At 46.2% G+C, this 27,128-nt stretch overlaps 1 protein-coding gene across 6 annotated transcripts in view; it reads left to right on the forward strand.

Moving 5' to 3' along the window:
• The window catches only part of DUSP18 (dual specificity phosphatase 18), a 102,808-nt gene extending 76,558 nt beyond the window's left edge, over positions 1 to 26,250 (forward strand). For all 6 annotated transcript variants that reach the window (XM_069214448.1, XM_069214450.1, XM_069214453.1 and 3 more), the window contains one exon: positions 20,924 to 26,250. In XM_069214448.1, the coding sequence (XP_069070549.1) occupies positions 20,978 to 21,553 (576 nt within the window). In that variant the 5' untranslated portion in view covers positions 20,924 to 20,977 and the 3' untranslated portion in view covers positions 21,554 to 26,250. The remainder of the gene's footprint in view (positions 1 to 20,923) is intronic.
• The last annotated feature ends 878 nt before the right edge of the window (positions 26,251 to 27,128 follow it).

The following is a 27,128-nucleotide window of genomic DNA, read 5'->3' on the forward strand; positions in this document are numbered from 1 at the left end:
AGAGCTATTCTGTCCTCTCTGGCGTGACTCCATTTCCAGCCACAATATTCCAGATCTGACCAAAACATCTGAGCTAAAGGCTCAATAACTAGGGCGAAGAGAAGGGGGGAGAGCGGGCAACCCTGTCTCGTGCCCCGCCTGATTTGGAAGATTGATGACATGGTTCCGTTGAACTGTACCCGGGCCGATGGGTCAGTGTACAGCGCTCGCACTAGGCGTCAGAACCTCAGTCCAATGCCCGCCCGTCGAAGCACCAAGAAAAGGAATTCCCAATCTACTGAGAATATATCAAAATACTTAACTCCTAAGATGCCTTATTGTTATAATCGGGGGGGGGGGGGGGTAATCCTCGCCTCCGTGTCTTTAATAGAATTGAAAATTCCTGATGCGAAAGCTCAGAAAGTATTTATTCTCTGTCAGGACCGGAGGCTCAGATTATGCTAGTTCAAAGCTGATTTACCACCACTGATGCAATATCTAAAATAGGTTTGTAATAGAAGGTCTTAAATGTCGACTCCGAGGACCAGTCCGCTGCTCTCAGGATATCTTCTAATCTTATCCGCGAACTGAATGTGCCCCGAAAATGGAAACATCAATTCCTGCTTCAGAAAGAAGCCATCTAATCCATCTGGCCAAAGTAGCCAATAAGAATGGATTGAAAGGTTTCTGAAGAGCAATTAATAGTTGTCCCCTAGGATCTCTCATGAATTCATCTGTAGCTGCTTCATAAGCTTTTAAGCATTGAACAACACACAGTTTGGAATTGTGGGGAAAGGTCGGGTAGGACACAGACATAGTACCTGTCTTAGTGCGTCTGGAGATAGAAAAAGAAATCCCATTAGGGGAAAAACTCCTTCCTGCCAGGTGCAGAGATTTCATATCTGACACTCTTTTGCAGGAGATGAGACACAGGAGCATGGTAAGTTTAGCTGGCAGTTGCTTATGTGACAGAAAACTATTATCTGGCCAGGAGGAAATAAAAGAAAGCACAACAATAATGTCCCATAGAGACGAGTACCGAGATAGGGGTGGATTAGAAAGGCGGATGCCTCTCAACTTACAAACCACAAAGTGTTCACCAGCTGGTTTTACCCGAGACTGGAACATGCCCGGCAGAGATAGAAGATCTATAATTATTAACAGATCTGTAGGCCAGACCAGATGCAGCAAGCAATGCTAGAAAATTAACTACAAGATTGACATTACCATTAAAGGGATCTGAATCCTGTTCCGCACACCAATGAACCCATCGCTTCCAGGCGGAGGCATAGCGTTTATGTGTGCTGGAAGACCAAACCTGATGAATGTAGCTGGAAGCTTGTTCAGAAATGCCTGGCAAGAGCCATTGTTGCCGGAAATTTTCCATGCCACCAGGCGTAATTTGCCTGTCACAATTAACGGATGGGGTTTCCCTAGAGGGTCAAGCAATAGATTATACCGCAGAGGAATCAGAAGAGGAAAATCGCACAACAACTCCAGAGCTAGAGGGAACCAGGCTTGAGCTCTCCAGAGGGGGGTCACTAAAACAATCTCGGTTCTCTGGTGGCGAACTTGAGTCAAGACTCGAGGGATCATGCTGAAAGGGGGGAAAGCATATCCTCGATGAAGAGACCAGTCCTGAAGGAAGGCGTCCGTGGACATTGCATCCGAATCCGGTCTCCAGCTGAAGAAGAGGGGAAGCTGGCGATTCAATCTTGAGGCAAATAGGTCTATTGTGAAAGAACCCCCAGCTCTGGTTCAGATGGTAAAACACTTCTGGGAGTAGCTCCCATCCTGAAGGAATCTGGAATTCCAGTCCGCTACTGCATTGTTCACCCCTGGCAGGTATTACGCAATTACTGAAATGTGGCGTTGAAGGCAAAATTGCCTGAATTCCATGGCGATCCAAGCCAGCGTCTGGGATTTCGTGCCACCCAGTTTGTTCACATATCCGACCGCTGAGATGTTGTCCATTCTCAAAAGAATGCAACAATCCGATTCAGGGGAGATACACTTCGGATCGCAAAGGAACCAGCTAGAAGTTCCAGGCAGTTGATGTGGAGGTGAAGTTCCTCCTCCGACCACCAACCTCCTGTGGTCAAAGACCCGCAACGGGCTCCCTAGCCCCATCTGCTGGCATCCGATTCCAGAATCACATCTGGGGAAGTGCTGAATATCGCTCGACCATTCCAGGCCTCCATATGATTGCATAGCCACTATGCTATTTCTGAGCAGGCCTCCATTGAGAGAGGAAACTTGTCCGCGTATGACAGGCCCTTCTGCAGATGAGATCTTGAGATGTTGCAGGGCTCTGTAGTGAAGGGAACCCGGGAATATCGCTTGACACCTTCTGTTTGTACAAAATAAGGTGCAATTCTTTCTATATGTTGTGAACCTTTTGAGGGGGAAGAATCAATTGGGCCTTCACCGGATCTATCCGGAAACCCAAGAAGTCTATCTGCTGAGACGGCAGGAGACAAGATTTGGGTTGGTTGACTAAGCAACCCAGACTCTGACGAAGGTGGATTGTCCATGTCAAGTGGTCTTGTAGGACTGAGGGGTCCTGAGCCATAAGGATCAGATCGTCGAGGTAAACAATCAGACGCACCCCGAGCGCAAAGAGACTCCACCGCTGGTCTCATCAACTTGGTAAAGCACCAAGGAGCGGAAGAAAGCTCAAAGGGAAGGACTTGGAACTCAAAACATTGGTCTAGCCAAAAGAATTGAAGAAAACGGCGATGAGGGGGAAAAATTGGAATGCTCAGGTATGCATCCTTTAGATCCAGGCGTACCAACCAATCCCCTTCTTGAAGGATGTCTTAGAAGATTAATTCCTTCCATTTTGAAATGCCTGTAAACTATCCAGGCATTGAATTCCTTGAGATTGAGAACTAGTCTTGACCTCCCCCCCCCCCCCACCCCCCTTTCTTGTCTACCAGAAAGATGGGGCTTAAAAAGCCCCTTGGATGATGTAGGAGGCTGGCCTGGCTTATAGTGGGTACCTAGTGGTACTTACACCTTGTGCCAGGTCCAGTTATCCCTTATTAGCAGATTAGAGGTGTTCTTGCAGCTTAGGCTGATGGAGGTAGCTATAGCAGAGCATCTTAGTCTGAACTAGGAGACATGCAAAGCTCCTACTATACCACTTATATCATATAGCACTATATCATAAGAAAACACAATACTCAGAGTTACTAAAAATAAAGGTACTTTATTTTAGTGACAATATGCCAAAAGAATCTCAGAGGATATACTCCCTTAGGAGATAAGTAATATACACCAAATATGTACACAAACCAAAATCAGGTAACAGTTAAAAAAGTAATGCAAACAATGTAGAACACAATAGAATGCAATAGGAAGAAATACGCCTAAGGGCAACACAAACCATATACTCCAAAAGTGGAATGCGAACCACGAATGGACCCCAGGCCTAGTGTAGTGTGTAGAAGGTCGCTGGGAGTGTAAGAAAACACTAAGGGTGTCCAAGATACCCCACCCCAAGTCCCTGAAAAGTAGGAGTAAAGTTACCCTACTACCCCAGAAAGACAGCAAAGTCGAGATAGGGGATTCTGCAAGGACAACAACTGACTGCAAAACTCTGAAGACTGATTCCTGGACCTGAGGACCTGTAAAGGAAGGGACCAAGTCCAAGAGTCACGCAAGTGTCGGGGGGGGGGGCAGGAGCCCACTAAAAACCGCATGAAGGTGCAAAAGGGCTGCCTCCGGGTGGAAGAAGCCGAAGATTCTGCAACTACGGAAGGCGCCAGGAACTTCTCCTTTGGTCAGAAGATGTCCCACGGCGTGCTGGAGGATGCAGAGTTGTTTCCACGCAGAAAGACCGCAAACAAGCCTTGCTAGCTGCAAGAGTCGCGGATGAGGATTTAGGGTGCTGCCAGGGCCCAGGAAGGACCAGGAGGTCGCCCCTTGGAGGAGGAGACAGAAGGGGCACTCAGCAACACAGAGAGCCCACGCAGAAGCAGGCAGCACCCGCAGAAACACCTGAACAGGCACATAGAAGATCTGAGGACGACGGTCGACTCAGAGCAACAAAGGAGGGTCCCATGACGTCAGAGTCCAACTCAGCGAGTTGGGCAATGCAGGACGTAGTGCTGGGGACCTGGGGTAGGCTGTGCACAAAGGAAGTCTTGCAAAAGTGCACAGAAGACCGAGCAGCTGCACATCACGCAGTACACAGGATTACTGTCTGGTGTGGGGAGGCAAGGACTTACCTCCACCAAATTTGGACAAAAGGGCCACTGAACTGTCGAAGACACTTGGACCCAGCTCCTGTGTTCCAGGGACCACGCTCGTTAGGATGAGAGGGGACCCAGAGGACCGGTGATGCAGAAGTTTGGTGCCTGCGTTAGCAGGGGGAAGATTCCATCGACCCACGGGAGATTTCTTCTTGGCTTCCAGTGCAGGGTGAAGGCAGACAGCCCTCAGAGCATGCACCACCAGGAAACAGTCGAGAAAGCCGGCAGAATGAGGCGCTACAATGTTGCTGGTAGTCTTCTTGCTACTTTGTTGCGGTTATGCAGGCATCCTGGAGCAGTCAGCAGTCGATCCTTGGCAGAAGTCGAAGAGGGAAGTGCAGAGGAACTCTGGTGAGCTCTTGCATTCGTTATCTGGTGAGATGCCCACAGGAGAGACCCTAAATATCCCTCAGAAGAGGATTGGCTACAGAGAAAGGTAAGCACCTATCAGGAGGGGTCTCTGACGTCACCTGCTGGCACTGGCCACTCAGAGCTGTCCATTGTGCCCTCACACCTCTGCATCCAAGATGGCAGAGGTCTGGGACACACTGGAGGAGCTCTTGGCACCTCCCCTGGAAGGTGCTGGTCAGGGGAGTGGTCACTCCCCTTTCCTTTGTCCAGTTTTGCGCCAGAGCAGGGCTGGGGGGATCCCTGAACCGGTGTAGGCTGGCTTATGCAAGGAGGGCACCATCTGTGCCCTTCAAAGCATTTCCAGAGGCCAGAAGAGGCTACTCCTCCCAGGCCCTTCACACCTATTTCCAAAGGGAGAGGGTGTAACACCCTCTCTCGGAGGAAATCCTTTGTTCTGCCTTCCTGGGACCAGGCTGCCCAGGCCCCAGGGTGGCAGAAACCTGTCTGAGGGGGTGGCAGCAGCAGTAGCTGCAGTGGAGACCCCGGAAAGTTAGTTTGGCAGTACCCGGGCTCTATGCTGGAGACCCGGGGATGCATAGAATTGTCCCCCCAATACCAGAATGGTATTGGGTTGACAATTCCATGATCCTAGACATGCTACATGGCCAGGTTCGGAGTTACCGATGCTACATATAGGTATTGACCTATATGTAGTGCACGTGTGTAATGCTGTCCCTGCACTCACAAAGTCTGGGGAATTTGCCCTGAACAATGTGGGGGCACCTTGGCTAGTGCCAGAGTGCCCACACACTAAGTAACTTTGCACCTAACCTTCACCAAGTGAGGGTTAGACATATAGGTGACTTATAAGTTACTTATGTGCAGTGTAAAATGGCTGTGAAATAACGTGGATGTTATTTCACTCAGGCTGCAGTAGCAGTCCTGTGTAAGAATTGTCTTAGCTCCCTATGGATGGCAAAAGAAATGCTGCAGCCCATAGGGATCTCCTGGAACCCCAATACCCTGGGTACCTAGGTGCCATATACTAGGGAAATATAGGGGTGTTCCAGTGTGGCAATCAGAATTGGTAAGATTAGTCACTAGCCTGCAGTGACAATTTTAAAAGCAGAGATAGCATAAACACTGAGGTCCTGGTTAGCAGAGCCTCAGTGATACAGTTAGACACCACACAGGGAACACATACAGGGCATACTTTATGAGCAGTGGGGTCCTGACTAGCAGGATGCCAGTGACACATAGGCAAAAACATACATACGGTAAAAATGGGGGTAAAATGCCAGGCAAGATGGTACTTTCCTACAGATGGGGAACAGCATGGCAGATCGCCCCTTTGTTTAGAAGAGCCTGAACTTCCAGACTTATAACCTCTTGGTTGTGACGGGAAAAATGGGGAAGGGGGAGAGACTGTTGAAAAGGGGAATGATAGAAACCATTCAAGGCTTCAAGTTGGAGTTTTAACACCCATGGATCTTTGGTCAATTTTTGCCATTCATAAGACCAGTCTGAACTCTGCCCCCAAGAACCACCTCTGAGGAAGGAATGAGTCTCACCTGAGTTGGGAGAGTCCTGGGAGGCATCTTGTCCCTTGTAGTAGTTTTTTTTATAATGGCCCCTACCTCCTCAGGGCTGTGAGGGGTAAAACATGGAGTCTGTTTGTTGGTCTCTGTTATACCCACGTCCGCGGGCAAAAGAATCACGTCTGGGGCCTTGATAATAGGCGCATCCTGACGAGCGACCCCGCATACGTCCAGCCCTCTGAAAAAGTTTCCCTGAAAACTTTCTTGAGGGATAACTGTGCTTTGTCAATTGAATTGAAGGTAGCTGCGAATTATGAGAGGTGTTTAATGAAAGGGGCTCCGAATAGGAGGCCCTGGGCCACCTGCCCTGCTTCAGAAGTAGCGAGCTCGTTAAGTTGGGGGTCGATGCGCATCAAAATGGAGTGCCTTCTCTGGGTAGAGATCGCCATGCTGGCATTACCCAGGTGGCAAATGGCTCTCTGAGCCCAACCCACAAGAACATCTGGGTCAATTGGAGCGTTAGACTCAGTTCTAGGATTTTAGCAAGGGGTCCAGAAAGATCAAGTAGCTTATCTTGGCAGGACCTCCAGGCACGGTCAAGACCATTTTTTGGATCCTTGGCCCATTTTTTTCATAAATGTGACCCAAGTAGGGTCGATATCCGGGGTGTCAATGCCCTTACCTTCAAGGTCTGGCCTAGGGAATTCTACTCATAGCCTGGTTCTCACATCTTTGTCTAATCCTGCCCTGATGTGTTCCTGGAGGTACAAAGCTACCTCCGGAGGTGGGGTCCAGCTTGAGGCGCGAGGGTGGATAATGTCTTCCGGATTAAAAAATCAACACCCGAGGGACCTTAGGAACTGGGTTCTTTTATTTATCTGACCTTTTCCGTTTGCTCAGGCCAGGTTGGTCACCGGGATCCACCTCAGAGTCAGAATCTGAAGAGTGTTTAGAAGAAGAATGGTCTGAGGACTGGTCTGTCTCAAGAACGTCATGATGTTGAGAGGAGCTATATCCATGCTCTTTCTGAATGGATGCCGACCGCTTATAAAAATGTTCTGAATGAGCCTATTGTTTGGCTTTCGATTTACCCTTAGAGGTAGAGGGTTGGCTTGCTTGGACCTCTTCGCGGGCGTAATGGGAGGAAGCCACCCTTTGACATGCAAAGCTCTCAAAGTGGTGAGTAAGGGGACCAAGAGCTTTTGTTAATGCCTTATTTACTGAGAGTTGTCTGCTATTATCAAGGGCACCAACAAGATTCTCTTCAAAAGATGGGGATTCGCCCCCAAAATATTCTTCTTCCTCATAGGAGTAAGATTGAGCCATGTTTATGGTAAAAACGTCCCAAGGACTGCAAATTCTATGGTAGCCAAAGGCTACAGTCGGGGGAGTTCAATATAACCCCAGCAGGCTAAAATGTTCAAATATAGAGTGTGGAGGGAGCAGCCTGCAGCACTCTAGGCAAAGCCTATGCTTATTTTACAACCCTGAGCCAATCAAAAGGTCTCGGGGCGTAAGGAAGCCAAAGTTCTTAACATAAAGGAGCACTGCTACGAGGTTGTAGAGGGAAGTAGCAGCTAAAAGAATCCACTCGCGCACTGTTGTTCCTCTGGAAACACTGCCTTTCATCCTTTGAAAAAGGAAAACGGGCGATAAAAGAGAAACTAGCGTGCGTGCGTGCGTGTGTGAGTGTAAAGTTCCAAGTCCCGAGGGACTAAATATATAATTACGGGCAAAGCCTCGTTAAATGCTCCCGCTCCACAATGAAAGAAATTTAGTCAGCGCGGCAAGCACAAGTGCTAGTAAACCCGCAAGGCACAGTAAGCAAAAACCATAGAACATGAAAAGGCACTTAACTGGCTGCAAAGCAGCAAAAAAAGAGGAAGTTCATTAGCCTCTGATGTTTATATACTGTACACCATATGGTTGTGACCTGTATTCCCTTGGAATGTTGGGATATGTTTTTCTTTAATAACATCTTCTCTGATTGGCTGCTGTCTGTAATAAAGCATAGAAAAAGAAGCATAATCTGAGCCTCCGGTCCGGACATATAATTCTAGCTTACTTTTATCGCGAGCAAAATCAAGCAGTGAAGCTGAGGAAAACATACACCTATTAGAAATTACACCCATTTGAGCAATGAGAAACTCTAGGAAGATCTTAAAACTGTTGCTGAGCACCAGAAATAGAAGAGAACTACCCTAGTGTCCTTGTAACCTGATCGTACTGTTAAACACATTTATAACAATGATATTAAACAAGTCTTTCACAAGCAGTACTTCATTAAAGTTCTGTTCACATATGCAGGCACACGCGTAGTTAAATACAAAAAAGATAATAGTTTGTGGATGCAAGAGATTGTCATTTGCATCATAAAATAAACTATATATTAAACTATTAAAGTCCATGCTCACCAGAAAAACCGAATCCTGCCAGGCAGCCTTGACCAGCCTATGCCGACTGGGCCCTCTGCTTCTCCCTGGCAATCAGTCAGTAATGCAGAGCACCAGTCTGGGCCTCGTGCCCCCCTCTGTCCCACATGGTACCCGGACCGAGTCTGTACCAACAGGATGTGAGGCCCCAACACGGATCTACCAGCTGCCCATCATAGAAGAGCTGTGAAGTTCATTAAAATAGGTGATCGGTGTCCAGCGGTGTTGAAGATTAAATGTGCTTATATTCGTAAAGTATATTACACAATTCCAATATACAATATAAAGAACTGAATTAGTGAGAGTCAAATTCTTCTGCAGTGTAGGCGCCGAGTGGGGGCTCTCTATGGAGTAAGTTTTAGCACTACCACAGCATGGTATAATTCTTCCCTGTGCTTAGGCAAGCTCCATAGATGAGCGCTCCCCTCAATAATGCAGCCCTCACGCTGCACACAACATCAGCATTTCTAGGGGGATGAGGATAGAATGGGAGAAGCGGACAATCAAGTCTCACCCCGATCTATTTCACCTCCCTCTTCACAGGTTGCAGAAGTGGGGTTCCTCTAACCGCAGCCCTGCCAAGTATTGCTTAGCAGACATTAGACTAACACATGTCAGTGTGGTGCTCCGCATCAACGCACAGAAATTCATTGTCACGCATTATAGCACCTCCTCTGCTCTCAAGCTGGAGCACTGCTTTAATGCATCATATCGACAAAGCTCTTCCACCACCAAGGGTGGTGGGGGGGCGGGGGGCTGGCTCAGCAGATTGCAGCTCACGCTGCTACTCTGCTACAGTGTTAGACATATTGACACCCGGCTTCGCGGTGCAGCATTACGTCGGGAGTCACTGATTAATGGACCATGTCAGCCAGGTGAAGTGAGGAAATGAGTTGTGATACACATTTTGCTAGCTCTGTCGTGCCGCTCTCGGAGCGCGGGCACTCAGCAGGCGACAGTTGAGATCTAATCATCATTGAATAAAGCTTTGACTGCAATGGCAGAGCTGCGTAGCTTGTCGCTGCTCGCACGCCATGGTGTAAAGAGTGAGCGGAGAGCCATGCGGGCTCTCCTTGTTTGCATAGCGTGCTCTGCGTGTCCGGGAGGGGCACGGAGCACGAGGTTATAAAATAAAGAAGGAACTGCGGGTGATGCAGTTCCATGCGTGTTGGCAACCAAGCACTGTCCCTGTGTTTTATATGAACGGACGCCTGTTCGCAAAACTACAGGCGACGAGCGGGATGTCGAGGCATCACGCAGTAAATACAATAAACAAAATGACGACATAAAGCTGGCAGGCCCCTGCTGGGAGGAACAACATACCGAGGAAATCGTGGTGCGGTGTCGGCTGCGGAGCGAGTGAAGACGAAGGCGACGGTGGAACCGGACTGCCTCGCAGCGTGTGAAGAGGAAGTGCGGGTCGGCTTCCCGATCGAGAAAGCCAAAAACGGTGAGCCGCGCCCCGCCCCCAGACGGCAAACACCACTCGGAGCTCCAGCGCTCCACCTCAGGGCGTCTCCTCGCTGCTGGAGAGCAGCTGAAACTGACGCGTGCCGAGCGCTCCGCTTCCGAGCGTCTCTGTGCTGCGAGAGAGCAGCAGATACTGACGCGCGTCTTCCCCGAGGCCGGGGGATTTCCCATTCAGATGCCGGGAAGGCGTGTCTCCACCTTAGAGCGAGGAGACCAACTTTAAAGTGCGAGCAGGAAAAAAAATAAAATAAAATGAGAAATAGTAACAGAGGCCATTTGTTTAATAAAAGAAAAGGAACTTGAAGAGGGCATTTGTTCAATAAAAGAAAAGGAACTTGAAGATAAAAAAAAAAAAAGAAACGAAAGGAGGGTGGAGCCTACAAAAATAAAAATTAAAATAGGCATTAAAAAAAAAAAGACAACATTAACTCTTGTATATCACTGGAGTGAGAGGGTGCAAACATGAGTGCCCCACCACAAGACAATGCCAATCCTCCACCGCCACCAGGGAACCCCCAACTCCCAGCACAGCTAAACAATAGTATTCACTCCTCACTCACTTCGTTACCACCATTTAGCCAACTGATTGACCCGGCTACTGCTGCACCCAGGTGGCGCTTATGGATAAATCGCTTAGAAAATTACTTCTGCGCCACCCGGGAAACAGATGGGGCAGTGCGGCGGTCTGTAATGCTGCTGATGGGTGGAGATGAACTACAGGAGCTCTTTGATTCTCTCCCTGATACAGGGGACAAGGCTGACTTTGACGCAGCAGTAACTGCTTTGAACAGGCATTTTGATCCTCAACTTACTCAGATTACGAACGTTTCAAACTGAGACAGGCACAACAGACCGAAGTCGAGTCGATGGACATGTTTTACGCTAGGTTGAGAAAACTAGTGAGCTCGTGCACAGGACTCAACCAGCAAGAGGAGATCCGAGCGCAGATCATCCAGGGCTGCCGATCCAATGCCTTGAGAAAGCTTATTCTTCAACAACAGGGTATGTCCCTTGATGACATTCTGATTCTTGCAAGGTCACATGAACTGTCTGCAGTACGAGCAGATGCGATGGCGGCCGTGAGAGGTCAGTCGTTAGCTGCAGCGTCATCGTCTCGTGTAGTCCAGGTAAAAGAGGAACAAGTGGATGCTATCCAGACACGTCAGGCAGCACAGCGCAAGATAAACCCTGCCAAACCCAGTGATAGGGCCTGCGGAAGCTGTGGCTATGAACACCGACCGAACATGGGATGCCCAGCAAAAGGACAGTCCTGCAACCGCTGTGGCAAGCCAAATCATTTTGCTAAAGTGTGCAGGTCCAGGAGGAACAAGCCAGGAGAGCAGAGGGGACGGGATACAAGTGTCAGAGCGGTATCCAAAAGTACGGAGGAGGTAAGGGACCAGGCGGCGGCGAGTGGCCCGGTCTTTGAGGAAGACGAAGAAGAGGACATTTTTGTGATATCCTTCACGGGAGGAAAGACACGGAAAATGAGACCGCCGCCCATGAGTGACGTTCACATCAATGGCATGCTTGTCTCCGTACTCATTGACACAGGAGCATCTGTCAATGTCATGGATGAAACTCTCTTCCAAAAACTAGTACCTGCCCCGCCACTTACCCCGACAGCTACTAAGATATATAACTATGGAGGGCAAGACCCCCTTCCCCTCAAGGGAATAGTGGAGGTGGCTGTAAGCAGCGGGGACAGATCAACGGAAGCAAAGTTCTATGTGGTGGCTGGGGATCGCAGCACTTTGCTAGGGTGTCACACTGCAGAAGAGTTAGAGCTGGTGTTCTTTGCACGACAAGTATACGATACTCAAGTGGAACGCCTTCTCAATGAGTTCCCGCAGCTCTTTGAGGGGTTGGGACGGCTAAAAGGAAAATGCATTAAATTGCTTATAGACCACAATGTGGTTCTGGTGGCACTAAGACATCGTTGGGTGCCATTTCACCTGCGACCTGTCGTTGAGAAAGAGCTGCAGCTGTTGGAAGACCAAGGAGTCATCGAGAAGGTGGGTGGGCCTACGCCATGGGTGTCACCGTTGGTGATTGCGCCGAAACCCAAGCAGCCGGGAGCAATTCGCCTCTGTGTCGATATGCGCCTGCCAAACAAGGCTATTCGGAGGGAGAGGCACATAACGCCCACCATGGATGACATCATTGCAGATCTGAATGGGGCGCAGTAGTTCTCAAAGTTGGATCTCAATGCGGGGTATCATCAGCTGGAGCTAGACCCCGAAAGCAGGAACATCACTACCTTCTCGACACATGTGGGGCTGAGAAGATACAAGAGACTAAGCTTTGGAGTGTCCTCCGCTGCCGAAGTGTTTCAGAATGCGATTAGAGAAACGTTGTCGGGATTACCGGGAGTAATCAACTTAAGTGATGATATCTTGATATACTCCAAGACGAGAGAGGAGCATCATCGCCATCTAAGAGCAACGTTGAAACGGCTGACTGAAGCAGGGCTAACACTTCACAAGAAGAAGTGTGCCTTTTATCAAACCTCCGTCGAATTCTTCGGCTATGTGTTTTCGAAAGATGGTCTGCAAGTAGACCCATGGAAGGCTGAAGCCATCCGTCAGGCTCCTGTTCCGCAAAGTCCCACGGAAGTTCGCAGTTTTCTAGGGATCGCCACGTATTGTGGAAGGTTCATACCACATCTGGCCACCATGTCTGAACCTCTCCGACTCACGAAAGGGCAACACCGTTGGGACTGGACTCCAGAAGCACAGCAGGCCTTTATGGATATTAAGGATGCGTTGCTAGATAAGGCGACTATGGCTTACTTCAACCCTGGCAGAAGGACAGAAGTGGTGGTAGATGCGAGCCCCGTTGGGCTTGGAGCCGTTCTCTTGCAAGAACAGAGGTATCCAGAGTGGATCCCAGTTGCATATGCCAGTTGGGCGTTGTCTGCAGTTGAAGCCAGGTATGCGCAGATTGAGCGTGAGGCTCTAGCCATTCGATGGGCATGCCGCCATTTTCATTTGTACTTGTACGGGCACGAGTTTCAAGTAGTGACTGACCACAAACCTTTGGTTTCATTGTTTGCGGGTAGCCCACGTCTTGCACCTCCGAGGATTGAACGATGGACAGTTCTCCTTCAACCTTATAGGTTTACAGTTGTTTATCGGCCGGGTGCGAACAATCCAGCAGACTATCTGTCTCGCCACCCTTTTCCGCAGGTGTTCGATGCGCACCAAGAACAAGATGAGGAAAGTACTGAGGTTTTTGTCAGCATGGTCGTGCAGTCGGCGTGTCCTAATGCTCTTCTCGTAACTGACATTGTAAGTGCTACACAGGAAGACGTGATGTTGAGTCATGTCAAAGAGGCTTTGAGCCATAAAAAATGGAAATATTTTCTAGAGAAGACACATGCGCCTTGCCCTGATCAGAAGGTGGCTATGCAAAGTATATGGAAGGTGCGTGATGAGCTGTCTACTGATAATGATGGATTGCTTCTGAGGGGAAGAAGAATCGTGCTTCCACAATGTCTCTGGTCTAGAGTGATTGAGTTGGATCATCAAGGACATCAAGGGGCTGCTAAAACCAAAGCGAGATTACGTGCCAAAGTGTGGTTCCCAGGTATGGATCGCCAGGTTGATGAAATGGTAGGGAAGTGTCACTCCTGTATCATCACATCGATGGAACCTCCGAGTTGCCCAGTGGTGACCGAACCGGCCACTCTGAAACCTTGGACTAAAGTAAGCATGGACTTTGGGAGTTTTCCGGATGGGAGGTTGACTGCTGTTTTAATTGATTCCTATACTAAGTTCCCGGTGGTTGAGGTGGTATCGTCAACGGCGTTTGAAAGTGTGCGGCCAGTTCTGCAAAAGACGTTTGCTTTGTTTGGTCTGCCTGACGAAATTCGAACTGACTATGGTCCCCCATTCCAGGGGCAAGAATTTCGGTCGTATCTTGATGGTTTGGCAATTCGTCATCGTAAATTAATGCCTTACTGGCCTCAAGCAAATGGGGACGTGGAAAGATTCATGCGGACGTCAAACAGGGCTCTTAGGATTCAAGTGGAGCAGAAGGAAGACAGTGAACAGTGTTTGTATCAATTCCTGAGTGCTTATCGTCAAACGCCCCATAGCACCACTGGGTGTGCTCCCTCCTCTTTGATGTTCAAAGTATCTCCACGTGACTGTATTCCATCAGGTCCTAAATGGAAGCCTCCTGTATTGGACGTTAAGGCCACTCAAAAACGACGAAGAGCTACTAATCAGAGGGCGAGTGTCCAACGACGAGCAAAGTATCGAGGGTTTCAAGAAAGAGATCAAGTGGTGGTGAGATGTCGGAGAGGAGGAGGAAAGTTTAGAACACCGTTTGAGCCCGAGGTATGGGAGGTTATTGGCGTAAAGGGATCAATGATAACTGCGGCCAGAGGAAGACAAAGAGTGACACGAAACGTGGCACATTTTAAGAGAGCTGGCCGGAGGGAGTCTGCTGGTGAAGAAGGAGAATTAGATGACATCACAGGTGGTCCATCAGTGATGGCCAAAGAGATGGAGAGTGTCACTGGGCCAACGCTGACTGAACAAACCCGGCCTGGTTGTGCTCCTGAGCATGGAGGTTTGCGCACAAGAAGCACGAGATATGACTTACGCCCCAATCCTGTACCGAGCAGTCAGTTGAAAGACTTTGTCTGTCAAATAGATTGCTTATAACTTGGGTTTCGTTGCCGTCTGGTAATGGCAGGACACTGTTGGAGACGGATGCTGACAGCGTGGAAAGATTTACAGCTGTTTAAAGTGGATAGTGTTTGCGATAATAGGGCTCGGGGTGTTAAGGAGTTGCCGTGTTTCTTCGTTATTAGTTGTTTATATTGTTTCTCTCAAGTATTATTTCTGAAGGGCTCGGCATGGTCCTGTGTTAATTTTTTTTTTTATTAAGTTTTTGTGAATCCTGTTTCCATGTGGAGTAAAACATGGGGAGGGATGTAAAGAGTGAGCGGAGAGCCATGCGGGCTCTCCCTGTTTGCATAGCGTCCTCTGCGTGTCCGGGAGGGGCACGGAGCACGAGGTTATAAAATAAAGAAGGAACTGCGGGTGACGCAGTTCCATGCGTGTTGGCAACCAAGCACTGTCCCTGTGTCTTATATGAACGGACGCCTGTTCGCAAAACTACAAATGGTAATGGTGAAGTCCTGTGAACGTCCAAACTGTTTCCACTGGCGCCGGCTGACTTGAACCTGTAGTGCTGGCAATCATAGCAGCACAGCTGCTGTGCTTGCAACACACCAAAACGATCCCCCGGCCCCTACTAGTGGTGGCCAGGCTATAACTAGTTTACTGTGGCAGCCACCACCCAGACTGTGGTTCCTCAGAGCAGCCCAGAGGCAGCACATGATCATGGAGTTAAGCCAGAATGAGTCCAATTGCCATCAGCTAGGCCTGCTCCCCTCGTACTAACTTAGAAGTAAGTGGGACAGTGTGATAATCTCCTACGCTTAAATTGCTAAATTATGTTAATTCGTTTTCGGTGGTGCACGCAGTCACATCATCTAAGCTGCCGCCCGGTTACAGCTGAGAACTGCATCTGCTCACCAACAGTTTTCAGCTGCATTAGAAGACGCTCACACTAACTCGTTTTGGGTCAGGCCGAGGTGAATGTGAAAGCCACCGTGCTGCTTGCCAACTTAACTTCTCTGCATACAGAGTGTCACTAAGCTAGCAGAGCCTGTAATATACCTCTGTGTGATTGGCTGCTGTGGTGTGAATCTGGTCCTGTCAGCGTAGCTGGGCAGATAGCAGGCAGCACGCTTGAACCGGGCAGACCCACTCAGTCAGCTTAGCTAATGATTTTTATTGATGAGTTTATAATACAGCTTGCCTGTGACCTATGATATGTGCTTCACAGCCTCACTTTTATGAGGCTTGAATGGCCGATGCCATGTTTTGTCAGCGGCTGCCCACCAGTCAACTTGGTACAAAGAGATCCTCTCCCCTTCTACATTTTAATATCTGTAGTTTTGTTCAGTGCCAGAAACTACGAGGCAATGTGTGCTTTTTGAGACCAAAAAATATTTTAGCTTTTTGCCAATGTTTGCTACAATGGTGAGGGCCTGGTAGCTCCCACAACAATAAATAGTTTTACAAAAGCCATGTCAAAATAAGACCCGTATTGGCAAAACCAAAAGACTGCCCACCAATGTCAGACCTATTGGCTTTGCCAATGCTTGTTAATATTCATAATGGAAAAATCAGTGAAACCAGTTTCAACAAGACTATGGGAAAAATGAAAATAGTTTCAGGAATACTGGCATGCATCAAAACATTTTACTGAGTGATGCTTCAAAGAAATGGTGCCTAAAATTTCACAGTAGTTTAGTGAAACATTTTTTTTTCCTAGTTGCATTTTTTGTGAACACTTCATTTTGAAAGCAAAGAATCCTCAAGCTTCTACAAACATTTGCATCTAATCAGAGAGCATTCTGGGAGCATTACAAGTATCCTCATATCGTTAAACTCTGCTACCCTGTGCACACATTTTGTTTACTGGCACCACTGTCAGAACAGGTTACAACATGTATTTAGCGCGCTCACCCTAACAATAAAGGCTTTTCATTAATGAACCATTAATACAAGCTGTATCAGCATTAACATATAAGCACAAATATTACCTCAACTGCAGACAATTCCCTTTCCTGCTCCATGATGTGGTACTGCAAACTGGCAGTCAAAGGCTTTGTGCTGCAGGGGGTTGGGCCTACTTGTCTCAAGGACAAAATAACATGAAAAGTTGTTGTTCTTGACACCCAAACAATGTGTCTTGGGCGTCGGGCTGTAGAAATTCCACACCCCTGAGGTTGAGCTACACTGGGGGAAATCCAAAGTTTCAGGCCGACTGTGATTGGGGGGGGGCAAGCCGGCTAAAGAACCCACGCAGTGTCTGCTGGAAAAAGTACCTTGGATGGAAGAAACGCCAATGTCAAGGGCTCGAGGCATAGAGCAGAGGAGGAGATGCGTCGCTGTTGATCGAGGAGATGTAAGCGATGCATTGGGTCTGAGCTGTGCAGTGTCAAGACTGTGCCAAAATCAGCCAGTGTTAGGTGTTGAGGCGATGCATCGTCGTCAAACCGCTGGGTTGGATCGATGCATTGGTGCTCAGGGGCTCCGGGTCGAAGATGCATCAGAATCTGGGGACAATGCGTCAGTCAGCAACGTGGTGTCTGCGATTCAGGCAACAGCGGAAATGCTTTGGGGTTGAGAGGAAATGTGACCGTTCCAATCAGTGCTATATCGTCGATGCATGGATTTTCTTGGTTTGAAGCACAGATACTCACTTCCAAGGGCCCTGGACTAGATTGGCACCACTTGGCAGAGCAGGACTCACAGCAGACAGAGTCCAGGTGCTGGTTGCAGGCAGCCTTTGATGTCCCGGAGACTGCAGGAGTACATGGGGCGAGCCAACAAGCTCTTGGAGTCATTGAGTTCAGATAAGAGGGGTCCAGTCCTGCCTCCGTACGGCAGAGATCAGCCGGGTAACTCATCAAAGTAGAGAGCAGTCCTTCTTGGAAAGCAGTCCAGCTGAGTGGCACTCCCTATAGCACTGCAGTACTTACTTCTGGCAGACTTCTTCACATGTCCAATAGGATACTGATTTGGTAGGGGTCAGAGACCCAGTTTATATACCCAAATGTGCCTCTGGAGTGGGGGCTAACTTCAAAGAAGTGTCTTTGAAGTGCACATAGGTCCTTTCTTCCTAGCTCTGTCTCTAGACTGTCAGGAGGGGGTAATCAGCCCTTTATGTGGGGACAAGCACTCCCAATTTAGGTGTAAGTTTCAGCTTCCCTCCACACTTCCTGCCTTACAAGAGCCATCAGAACGGAGATGAGTGCTCAGACACACCTAATCTTCCTCGGTTTGTGGCAGTCTAAAGAGAATACACAAAAAGAGGATGTATTATTTCCATTCCAATAATATGAAATGCAGTTCAGCAACCCCTTTTCTGATCAGAAATTAAAGCTTAAAAGTATATTAAGGAATTCCCAATACTGGCCTAAGAGAGGAGTAGGCCTCGCAGTAGTGAAAAAAGACTTTGGGAGTTTTTCACTACCAGAACATGTAAAACTTAAAAGTACATGTCCTGCATTGTACTTGCATAGCAGGCTGAATTGAGGTTGATTTGGCTGTAAACTAAAGTTTATGGCTGAATTTACCAGTGTGAATAAGCCCTAAAGTATTGACCATTTACAAGAAGTACTGCCCACTCAGTAGTCTGATTCATATATGTTGGGGACCTCTCATGAAACTTGGTCAGATTTGGTTATCAAGCTTGATTAAACTATGCAAGCATCCATGACTTATCCGAACAGTGGTGATTGAACCTGACATGGTTTTTGCCAACTTTTTGCTCCATCCTCCTGTTTTTGCTGACTTCGCTTATGCTGGCCTTTAGGATTCTGCGCATTTTACCACTGTTTATCAGTGTTAAAGTGCTTGTGCTCTCTTCTTTAAACATGATAACATTGGCTTACACTTAACTGGCATATTTAATTTACTAATAAATCCCTAGTAAAGTGGGACTACTTGTACCTAGGGCCTGTAAATTAAATGCTACTAGTGGACCTGCAGCACTTATTGTGGCACCCACTTAAGTAGCCCTTTAAACATGCCCCAGGCTTGCCTCACACGTTGTGTGCTGTTTTCAACTGCCATTTTAACCTGGCAAGATAAACCTCCTGCTGGGTCCAAACCTCCCTTTTTAATATGTACAAGTCCTGTCTAGGGTAGGCCCTACACAGCCCAGAGGGCAGGGTGCAGTGTATTTAAAAAGTAGGACATGTGATTTAAGTTTACATGTACTGGTAGTGAAAATGTGTTTTTTCTTTATTGTGAGGCCTACATCTCCCATAGATAGCATTGGGTTAACATATTGCATTTAATAAGTGGTACCCTTCAGTTGGGAGCAGATAGGAATATTATGTTTGGTGTTTGAGAATACCTCTTTATTGGTAAGTTGGATTTTCAGTTACATTTTCGAAAATGCCCCTTTTTTAGAAAGGTGCCATTTTCCTGCCCTATTTGATGCTTGTAGTCTGTTTCTGGGTCATATGACTGGGTGTAGTTGACAGTTTGAATTTGTTAGTCCTCCCAGACATCCACATATATTAGAGGGTTTGTGTGCCTGGATGGGCCATCATCTAGCATGGTGGGCGGTGGAGCTAGACACATCCCTCCATGCAACTGAATTGGCTGTGACATGCTTTCATGCAAAGGACTTGTCACCACTGCATTATTCATGCAGCCAGCTTGGGGCCAGGATAGGGGAGGCTGAAAACTTCAAGGATTTCAATGGGGAACCTCCAAAACCTTCTCTTAATTCAAAGTGGGCCCTAGGTATAAATATAAGACCTTCCGACCCAAGTCATCAGTGCACTCCTGGACCTATGGGATGTTACAGCATGATGGCTGTGCTGCCAGAAAGACTGCCACCCTGCGGCATTACTTGAAGAAAAGGAAGACTGGACCTGCATTCTTCATCCCAGGCTAAACAGCGAGTCAGCTGGCTGACCCTTGGAGTCACTTAAGAGCTACAGGTACTAACCTGAGCCCTGTTGGCCCTTGCTGGTGCGCGTTCCTCACCCCAAAGTGGTGCTCTGACAGGTTCTGGACACTTGGTGTGGCCTCAGTTGAGCTCGCCTGCAGTTTTGAGGTCTATGTGAACTGGCCTGTTTGTGCTGAGGTCTTGCCATCTGTGCCACTCGCCAGCATAATGTTCTAGTGAACCTGCCTCTTTGCATACCAGTGCCCGTCAACGAGGCTTGACAGTGCAAGATCTGCACTTTCCGCTACGGCATGGACAGCTAGCAATGACTGCCAATGTGAAGCTCCAGCACTACCATCCACGACACCTGACAGAATCTTCCCACTACAGTGATGACCTTCTGCGTCGCCCAGCCTGCTCTTCGCACTCCATCCACTACGATCCATCATGCTTGCTCTCGCAGTCCCTTCTACCCCGAACAGAACTCTTTCTGTTGGACTTTGAAGGTAACTGTCTGCGGGACTAACCTGGTCTCTGTATTCTGTCAGTGCCCCATCGCAATAGATCTGAACTTGTGACTCTCATCAAACCAAATAACCACGGGTGGTGTTTTGTGCTTTTATGTGCTCCACTTACCTGAAATCTTTAAAATTGCAAGTCTCTGTTTCTACTGATTAGGTTTCTGTTTTTTTTGGTTTCAGATAATTTATTAAAATGTACTCTACATTTCTAAATTGATGTGATATTTAACTTGTTTTTGTCTTTATTACTGTTTGAAGTGTGCATAAATACTCATACATTGTCTCCAAGTTAACCCTAAATGCTTTTGTGCTAAGCTATCAGAGGGCTAAGCACAGGTTAATTTGGGGGTTACTTGTGGTTAACTTTGAGAGAAATTGTGGCTGCTGCTTGAGTAGTGTTTCACCACCCCTCCCATGCCCCTCAAACAATACCCCAGTTTCCAAAAGTGGTTGATTAACAGATAGCATTTGTATGGCAAAAAGCAGCATACAGATTATCGGTCACCATAGAGTAGATGTAACTAGGCTTGGCAGTGCCTGAGCACTGGACTCTAGTGAAATCAGAACAAAGTATGCTACTGGAGAAGACTGAGCTTGGCAGCATACAGACCAAAAAGAGGAAAGACAAACAGCAATAATGATTAGTCCTTTTTTACCACAGGAATAAAAGGACTGAATAGTTCAAATGGAGCAAAAAAGCAAGGCAGGGGAAATTGTATTGGCCACTATCATTAAGGAGAAGTGGATGAAGGAGAGGAAGAGTTCTAATCATTTTAATATTTTCCCATATCACGTGTGTTAAACCTCTATTTAAACAACACAAAAGCATACTATTTTTTTAATTTTGAGCTCTAAAACAGTGTTTTTTTTATTTCTTCCAGGCAAACCACACAAGGACTTGTCATGGACATCTGACACGGTTGAAAGCTTAGTAGATGGCTCGTCATTCTTCATCCGGAAGTTGTCTGTCCCTTGCCAATGGAACTTCTTCCCTATCTGGTCTCTCACAGGTGACAGGGAGCCTCTATATTAGCAATGGCAGTGCAGCCAAAAACAAGGGTCTTCTCTCCACCAATCGAATCACCTGCATCATTCGTGCCTCACTGGGAAGGCCGCGTTCTTCCTCCATCAGCATAGAATATGTGCATGTTCCTGTAGCTGACTCTCCTGATGTCTCCCTGCTCTATTATTTTGATATGGTGGCTGATAAAATCCATAGTGTGGAAACCATGGGCGGGCGGACACTGCTGCACTGTGTGGCAGGAGTCAGCAGGTCTGCAGCCTTGTGTCTAGCTTACCTAATGAAGTACAATGCCATGTCTCTGCTAGTTGCACACACATGGCTAAAGTCTTGCCGCCCGATAGTAAGGCCCAACAATGGCTTCTGGATTCAGCTTATTATTTATGAGTTTCAAATTTTTGGAAGAAACACTGTGGAAATGGTCAGTTCTGCCTTTGGAGATGTACCTGATATTTATGAGGGAGAAACCAGAGGAATGGTTCCCCTGTGAGTGAATAAAATATTAATGTTGGTTGGGGGAAAACTATGTATCCTTACTACCTACCTGTTTGGCATGACTGTGATGGAGAAAAGCTTTATGGTGCTTTCATGAGCAAACTTACTGCAAGTCAAAATGTCTACAAATAGGTTTCCAGTGAATAAAGCAAATAAATGCAGATCATTGGTAAAAGTATGGTAGACTACTAGATTGTCATCGAATCAGAACGTACATTCTAATCAAGGTTCATTTTAGAACCCTTTAACACTTTTTACATTGAGCTTATCCTGGGGTTATAGGAATATGACAAAGATGGCTTTATTTGGCATCCTAGGACAATAGAAATAAGCTTATATTTTCTTTTTGGGTCCAAAATACAAATTCAAATGGTGAATGGAATCCTTACTTTTGGGGTGTCTGCTGGCTAATCTGAAATGCATTGTGGTCATCCATCTCTCAAAAGCAGTGTGTATCTGTGGACATCAACCTTCATAGATCAAACCTGTATAGGTAAATAAAGAACACCCAACTTTAAGAGCATGAGGGCTGGCCCTTACTCCTGCATCATCAAACCTATTGGTGGGATACTATCTCAGAAGTTAACTTTGCCCCATATATGCTTCCGTGAGATGAGCACTTCAGAGAGCAATATTGCCAGTTCATTTTTTTTTTCTGAAAAAGTCAAATACGAAGTACTTATATCCCCCACACAGTGACACCTGCCCACTATTAAGTTACGTGCCCAAAGTAATCCATAATAATGCAGAAGCCATATAGAGTTTATTTTCATAATGCAACTAGTCTGTTGAAGGTTTAGCATGAGCATCTTTTGACCGAGTGGCCTGGTACAATCTGCACAGCACTTACTGGTTCAAAGAGTCTGACTGTGTCTGGCCTTCCTGCCCACTTTGAAGAACAAAACCTTATCAGTCGCTGAAATATTGCGTAGTATCATCAGCTGTTCTCCCTGCTGGTTCATACTGTAGTTTAAAATGGAATAATGTTATTTATTGTACGTATAGATGTTAGCTTCTTAAAATACAAACTTTAAAGTGCAAGCCTTCCTCAAAATTATGTATGCAAAAAGTATTAAAAAATGCTCAAGAAGTGATATATTTGAGCAAATAAATTAACAAGGGCTTCAGACTGAACTCTTGTATTTACTTACCCTGTGCAGTACTTCCACATTCCGGTCACAATTTCAGTAATGGCATTGAGGGCCTGATTTAGATCTTGGCAGAGGAGGTTACGCTGTCACAAACGTGACTGGTATCCTGTCTGCCATATTATGATCCCATTATAACCTACAGAAATCAAAATACAGCGGACTGGATATCTGTCACATTTGTGACTGAGCATTCACTCTGCCGAGATCTTAATCAGGCCCTAAATCTGTTGGTGATTTATTTTTGAAGCCTTATTATAAATTCTTCCTGGTTTATTATTTATGAGTTGTTTCTGATTTCTGAATAGCTACTGCTCTCATGATTTTCATGTGAGATCGCTTGTTTTCATTTTGTGTTCAGCTATTCCCAGAAGTTCTTATTAGACAAGGTAGCATTGGACATGTCCTTCTAAAATCCCTTCCACGATAATCCATATTGACTTTGTTTAGGGTTACTGTGTTTGTGAACTGGGGGTGAATTTATTATATATTATGCTTCTTTTAGTGAGACTTCATGTTCTTATGATTTCCTGGAGAAAGGTGACAAGTATGCATTGAACCTTGGTACTCCTTCAGGAAAGTACAGTAACCCACTTGGGTACTCACAAGGGTGAAATTCAGCTTTGAAAGTTCCCCCTTCTGAGAATGTGCATCCACACACCGTAACAGGAAGAGCTAAAGTACCCGTGAGGAGAGGGGTGAGTGAATTTTATACAGTCCACAAACATCAGACATCATTTTGCTAACCTGGGAAAGACATAAGTCACTGAAGAGATGTAATTAGTGGATGCTTTGTAACAGAATAATAAAAGGACTGAGTAGAGCAACTGTGCAGAAAAGCAATGCCGGGGAATTGTATTGACCACTATCATTGAGGAAAATGGGATGAAGGGGAGTTGGAGCCCTAATCCAAAGCGTTTTCATATATTCCAATGTCATGTGTGTTAAGCAACATTAAAGCAGCGTATTGTTTTTACTTTTGAGCTCTAAGAAAGCTTTTTTTTTTGTATCTCTTGCAGTCAAACCAAGCAAAAGTTATAGCATAAGTTATAACTTTGGCCTAACTCCACAAAGTGTGCTTTCCCACCCACCTGTGTCAAAGGCGAAGTTGGTTCCACGTACCAGCAATTAGTGTGAAAGAGTTATTGTAACACTGCAAATCACTGTTCAATGTGTAATTAACACATTCCATACGTCGCACGGCCGGGAGCTGTCCGACAACACAGTGGGTGTGTTGTTCAGACGGCTTCCGGACGTCCTAGCACCCACCCAGAGTTGAAGAAAAACGTATTTGTACTGTTTATTCCTTGACACGCATGAATTAGTTTTTTGTAAATAATATAATAAGGGCAGCATATTTAGCTCATGATGTATTGTGAGTGGAATTCTCCTTGGATTTGTGCATGATGTGTATTGTGTTGTCCTATGTTTATTTTTATTTTGTACTTCCCTTATAGTGGGATATCGTTGGTGCTTGCTGTGTCAGTGCAGAGTAGGTGCTGGTGAGTCTAGCTGTCTCTGGAAAGTGAGTGGTATTGGTTTTGAGTATATAGGTCTTTGTGATAAAGTCACAATTTGTTTATTACTTACTTTACACTGTGTTGGTTGTTGTTGACTTATTTGTCAAGTTACTTTTATTAGTAAGGATTATGGCTAGCCACAAGATGATTGCTCAGCAGGTTGTTGGTATGCTTTTTGAATCTTCCTATGACCATGATTATGAGACTGACTCTGAATCTGAGACAGAAGAGGAAGTGCAATATTCTGGCAGGGAATTTTCTGTCCAAGAGAAGATGATGAAGCCCCTCAGTTCTGATGAAGTGTCTGTTTTAGAGGCGGACACTGATGTGCAAGAGGCATCTGGATTGCAGCCTGGGGCTGAAAAGCTTTCCATTGGAAGGACTGAGCTCTGGGTTGCCCCAAACATGGTATAGCTGGCATTGTCTGCCTTTACTAGTGTCACAGGGTGTAGAGTGAATACTGGAAACCTTTTACCTATACATTTCTTTCAGTTCATGTACAATGTAATTGTGAGTGAGATTGTTGAGCATATTGATTTGTATGCTGAACACTATTTGCGGGTCAACCGTCTTAAACCCTTCTATAGAGCTACCCAGTGGACTCCCACAAATCTGGATGAGTTGAAGTTCTTGGGATTAACTTTTTTGATGGGCTTGATAAGGAAGCCATCGCTTCCTGCAATCATGAGATGTGATTGGTATTTGCTTCTGCTTCGGATGTTGCATTTAGTTGATAATGCTTCAGCGTTGCCACAAGATCATATTGATTGTGAGCGTCTTTTAAAGATTTGGCCTGTCCTTGTTCACTTTGTAGATTGATTTTCAAAGAATCTATGTTTCATGGAAAGAAATAGCTGTGGACAAGTTTTTGGTCCTGTTCAAGGGCCGTTTGGTTTTTAGGCAGTACATTCCTAGAAAGAGGTTCTGTTATGGAATTAAGATGTATATGCTGTCTGAGAGCAATAGAGGATATGTCTAGAATTCTCAGGTCTACACTGGTAGGGATTCCACTTATGCCCCCACCCTGGTTATCCGTCCACTTTTGGAGTTAGTGAGAAAATTGTGTTTTAACCTTTCGACAAATGTCACCATTTGTACCTAGATAACCTCTACACTGGTGTGCAGTTGTTCAGGGAATTGTTCAAAGTGGACACTGTTGCTTGTGGCACAGTATGCTCTAACCATAAAGGGTATCCAAAGGAGCTTGTTTGTAAACAAACTTGAGAGGGGACCGTGCAGTGCCTTACACAGTGATGAATTGCTAGCTGTGACATTTGCAGACAGGAGGGATGTCTACATGCTGACTACCATCCATGATGAAAGTACTTCACCTGTGACTGTTTGGGGACAAGTTGCTGAAATGAGCAAGCCTGTGTGTATTTTAGACTACAATAAACACATGGGTGGTGTGGATGGATCAGAGGTTGAAACTTTAAACTGCTGTTCGTAAGGTTTACATTTGGTATAAGAAGTTGGCTGTCCATCTCTTCCATTTAGCAACCTTTAATGCTTTTATTGTGTTCAAGGATTGTTCTCCAGACTCAAAGAAGACTTTTGTTCAGTTTCAGGAGTCTGTAAAAGGCAGTCTGCCTGTAGTGGAACAGGCAGGTGTTCCTAAAGTTGGAGTGGTGGAGGATGTGGCTAGATTGAGGACCTGGCTTGGCAGTTCGGGCTGAACTGTTCCCATGAGGAACAGGGTCAAGACTGATTTGCATATGGCTGGGTCCAAACTGGGGTGGCATGGTGAGCAAAAGAACGATGGATTAAACCCAGATCTGTGACTGGGGGTGAGTGTTTGACAATGTTCAGCATTCCGTCCATCACTTGTTGTTGTTGTTGTTTTTGCTAGATTGAAAGATCGCCCATTTCCTAATCACATCACGCACCCAGACATTGGTTCTGTTTTTTTTTGTTTGTTTTTTAACCTTTTGGTCATTAAATGCATTTCATTTTTGTGAAATCTCTTGTTAATTAAATCAAAATCCAACCAATTAACCATGTTAATAAAAGTCAAATCCAACCATTACCTGTGTGTACCTGATGAATATATGGTTGTGCAGTAATAGTAGTCTTTTTCTGTCTTTCTCTGCCAGGGTGTACATTGTCTCTACTTTGTCTCTTGTTGTTAATGTTGTAATGCGCTGGGCCCACGGCTCGTGGTGTGAATGGTCTTGTGTGTGTCACGTATGAAAAGAGTGTGACTGGCCTGTAAAGCGGTTGGTGCCTTGCTGCAGCTTTGCAGCTCGCGAGCTGTGAGTCATTGGTTCACTTTTTTTACCTTTCAGTTATTAACAGTGCATTTCATTTTTGTAAAATCTCTTGTTAATACAATTTTTTGTATTGAACTATCACTCACCCTCGTGCCAAACCCAACCAGTATGTGTGTGTACAAATAATGGTGAATAACCACAAGACATATTTATTGCACTTCTCCTCTCAGTTGGGAATTAAACTCACAAAAAACCCACTCCGCTGTAATCCGACATCAAAGCACAGCACTGACATGCTAGGTGGCTCGGATGGGACCCCAGTGATGAAGCATGCCACCAACTAGGTTGGTGGGTTAGGGGTCTTTTTCACAAAACCTAAGGCTGTTTTTTTCACAGTGTGAGTGTTTGGGACATCACAGAAGTAAGAGACTTGGTAGTGTGCTAGGGAAAATCTACCAACTCTAGATATGTTGGAAAACTATACACCCAGGGGAGTACAGGGTGGTGAGCTTATTGTGGATCCCAGCAAACACTCTGCTAATCTCAAAATGTGACTAAAATCGCACATTTTCCTTGCATGTTTGTGCCATAGTCTTCCAGAAACAGAAATAAACCACAAATTTCCTACCACCCAGCGTACCCCTCTGTCTCCAGATTAAAGTGATACCTCACTTGTGTGGGTGCCCAAAACG

Source organism: Pleurodeles waltl, chromosome 11 (assembly GCF_031143425.1).
Source record: "Pleurodeles waltl isolate 20211129_DDA chromosome 11, aPleWal1.hap1.20221129, whole genome shotgun sequence".
NCBI classification, from domain to species: domain Eukaryota; kingdom Metazoa; phylum Chordata; class Amphibia; order Caudata; family Salamandridae; genus Pleurodeles; species Pleurodeles waltl.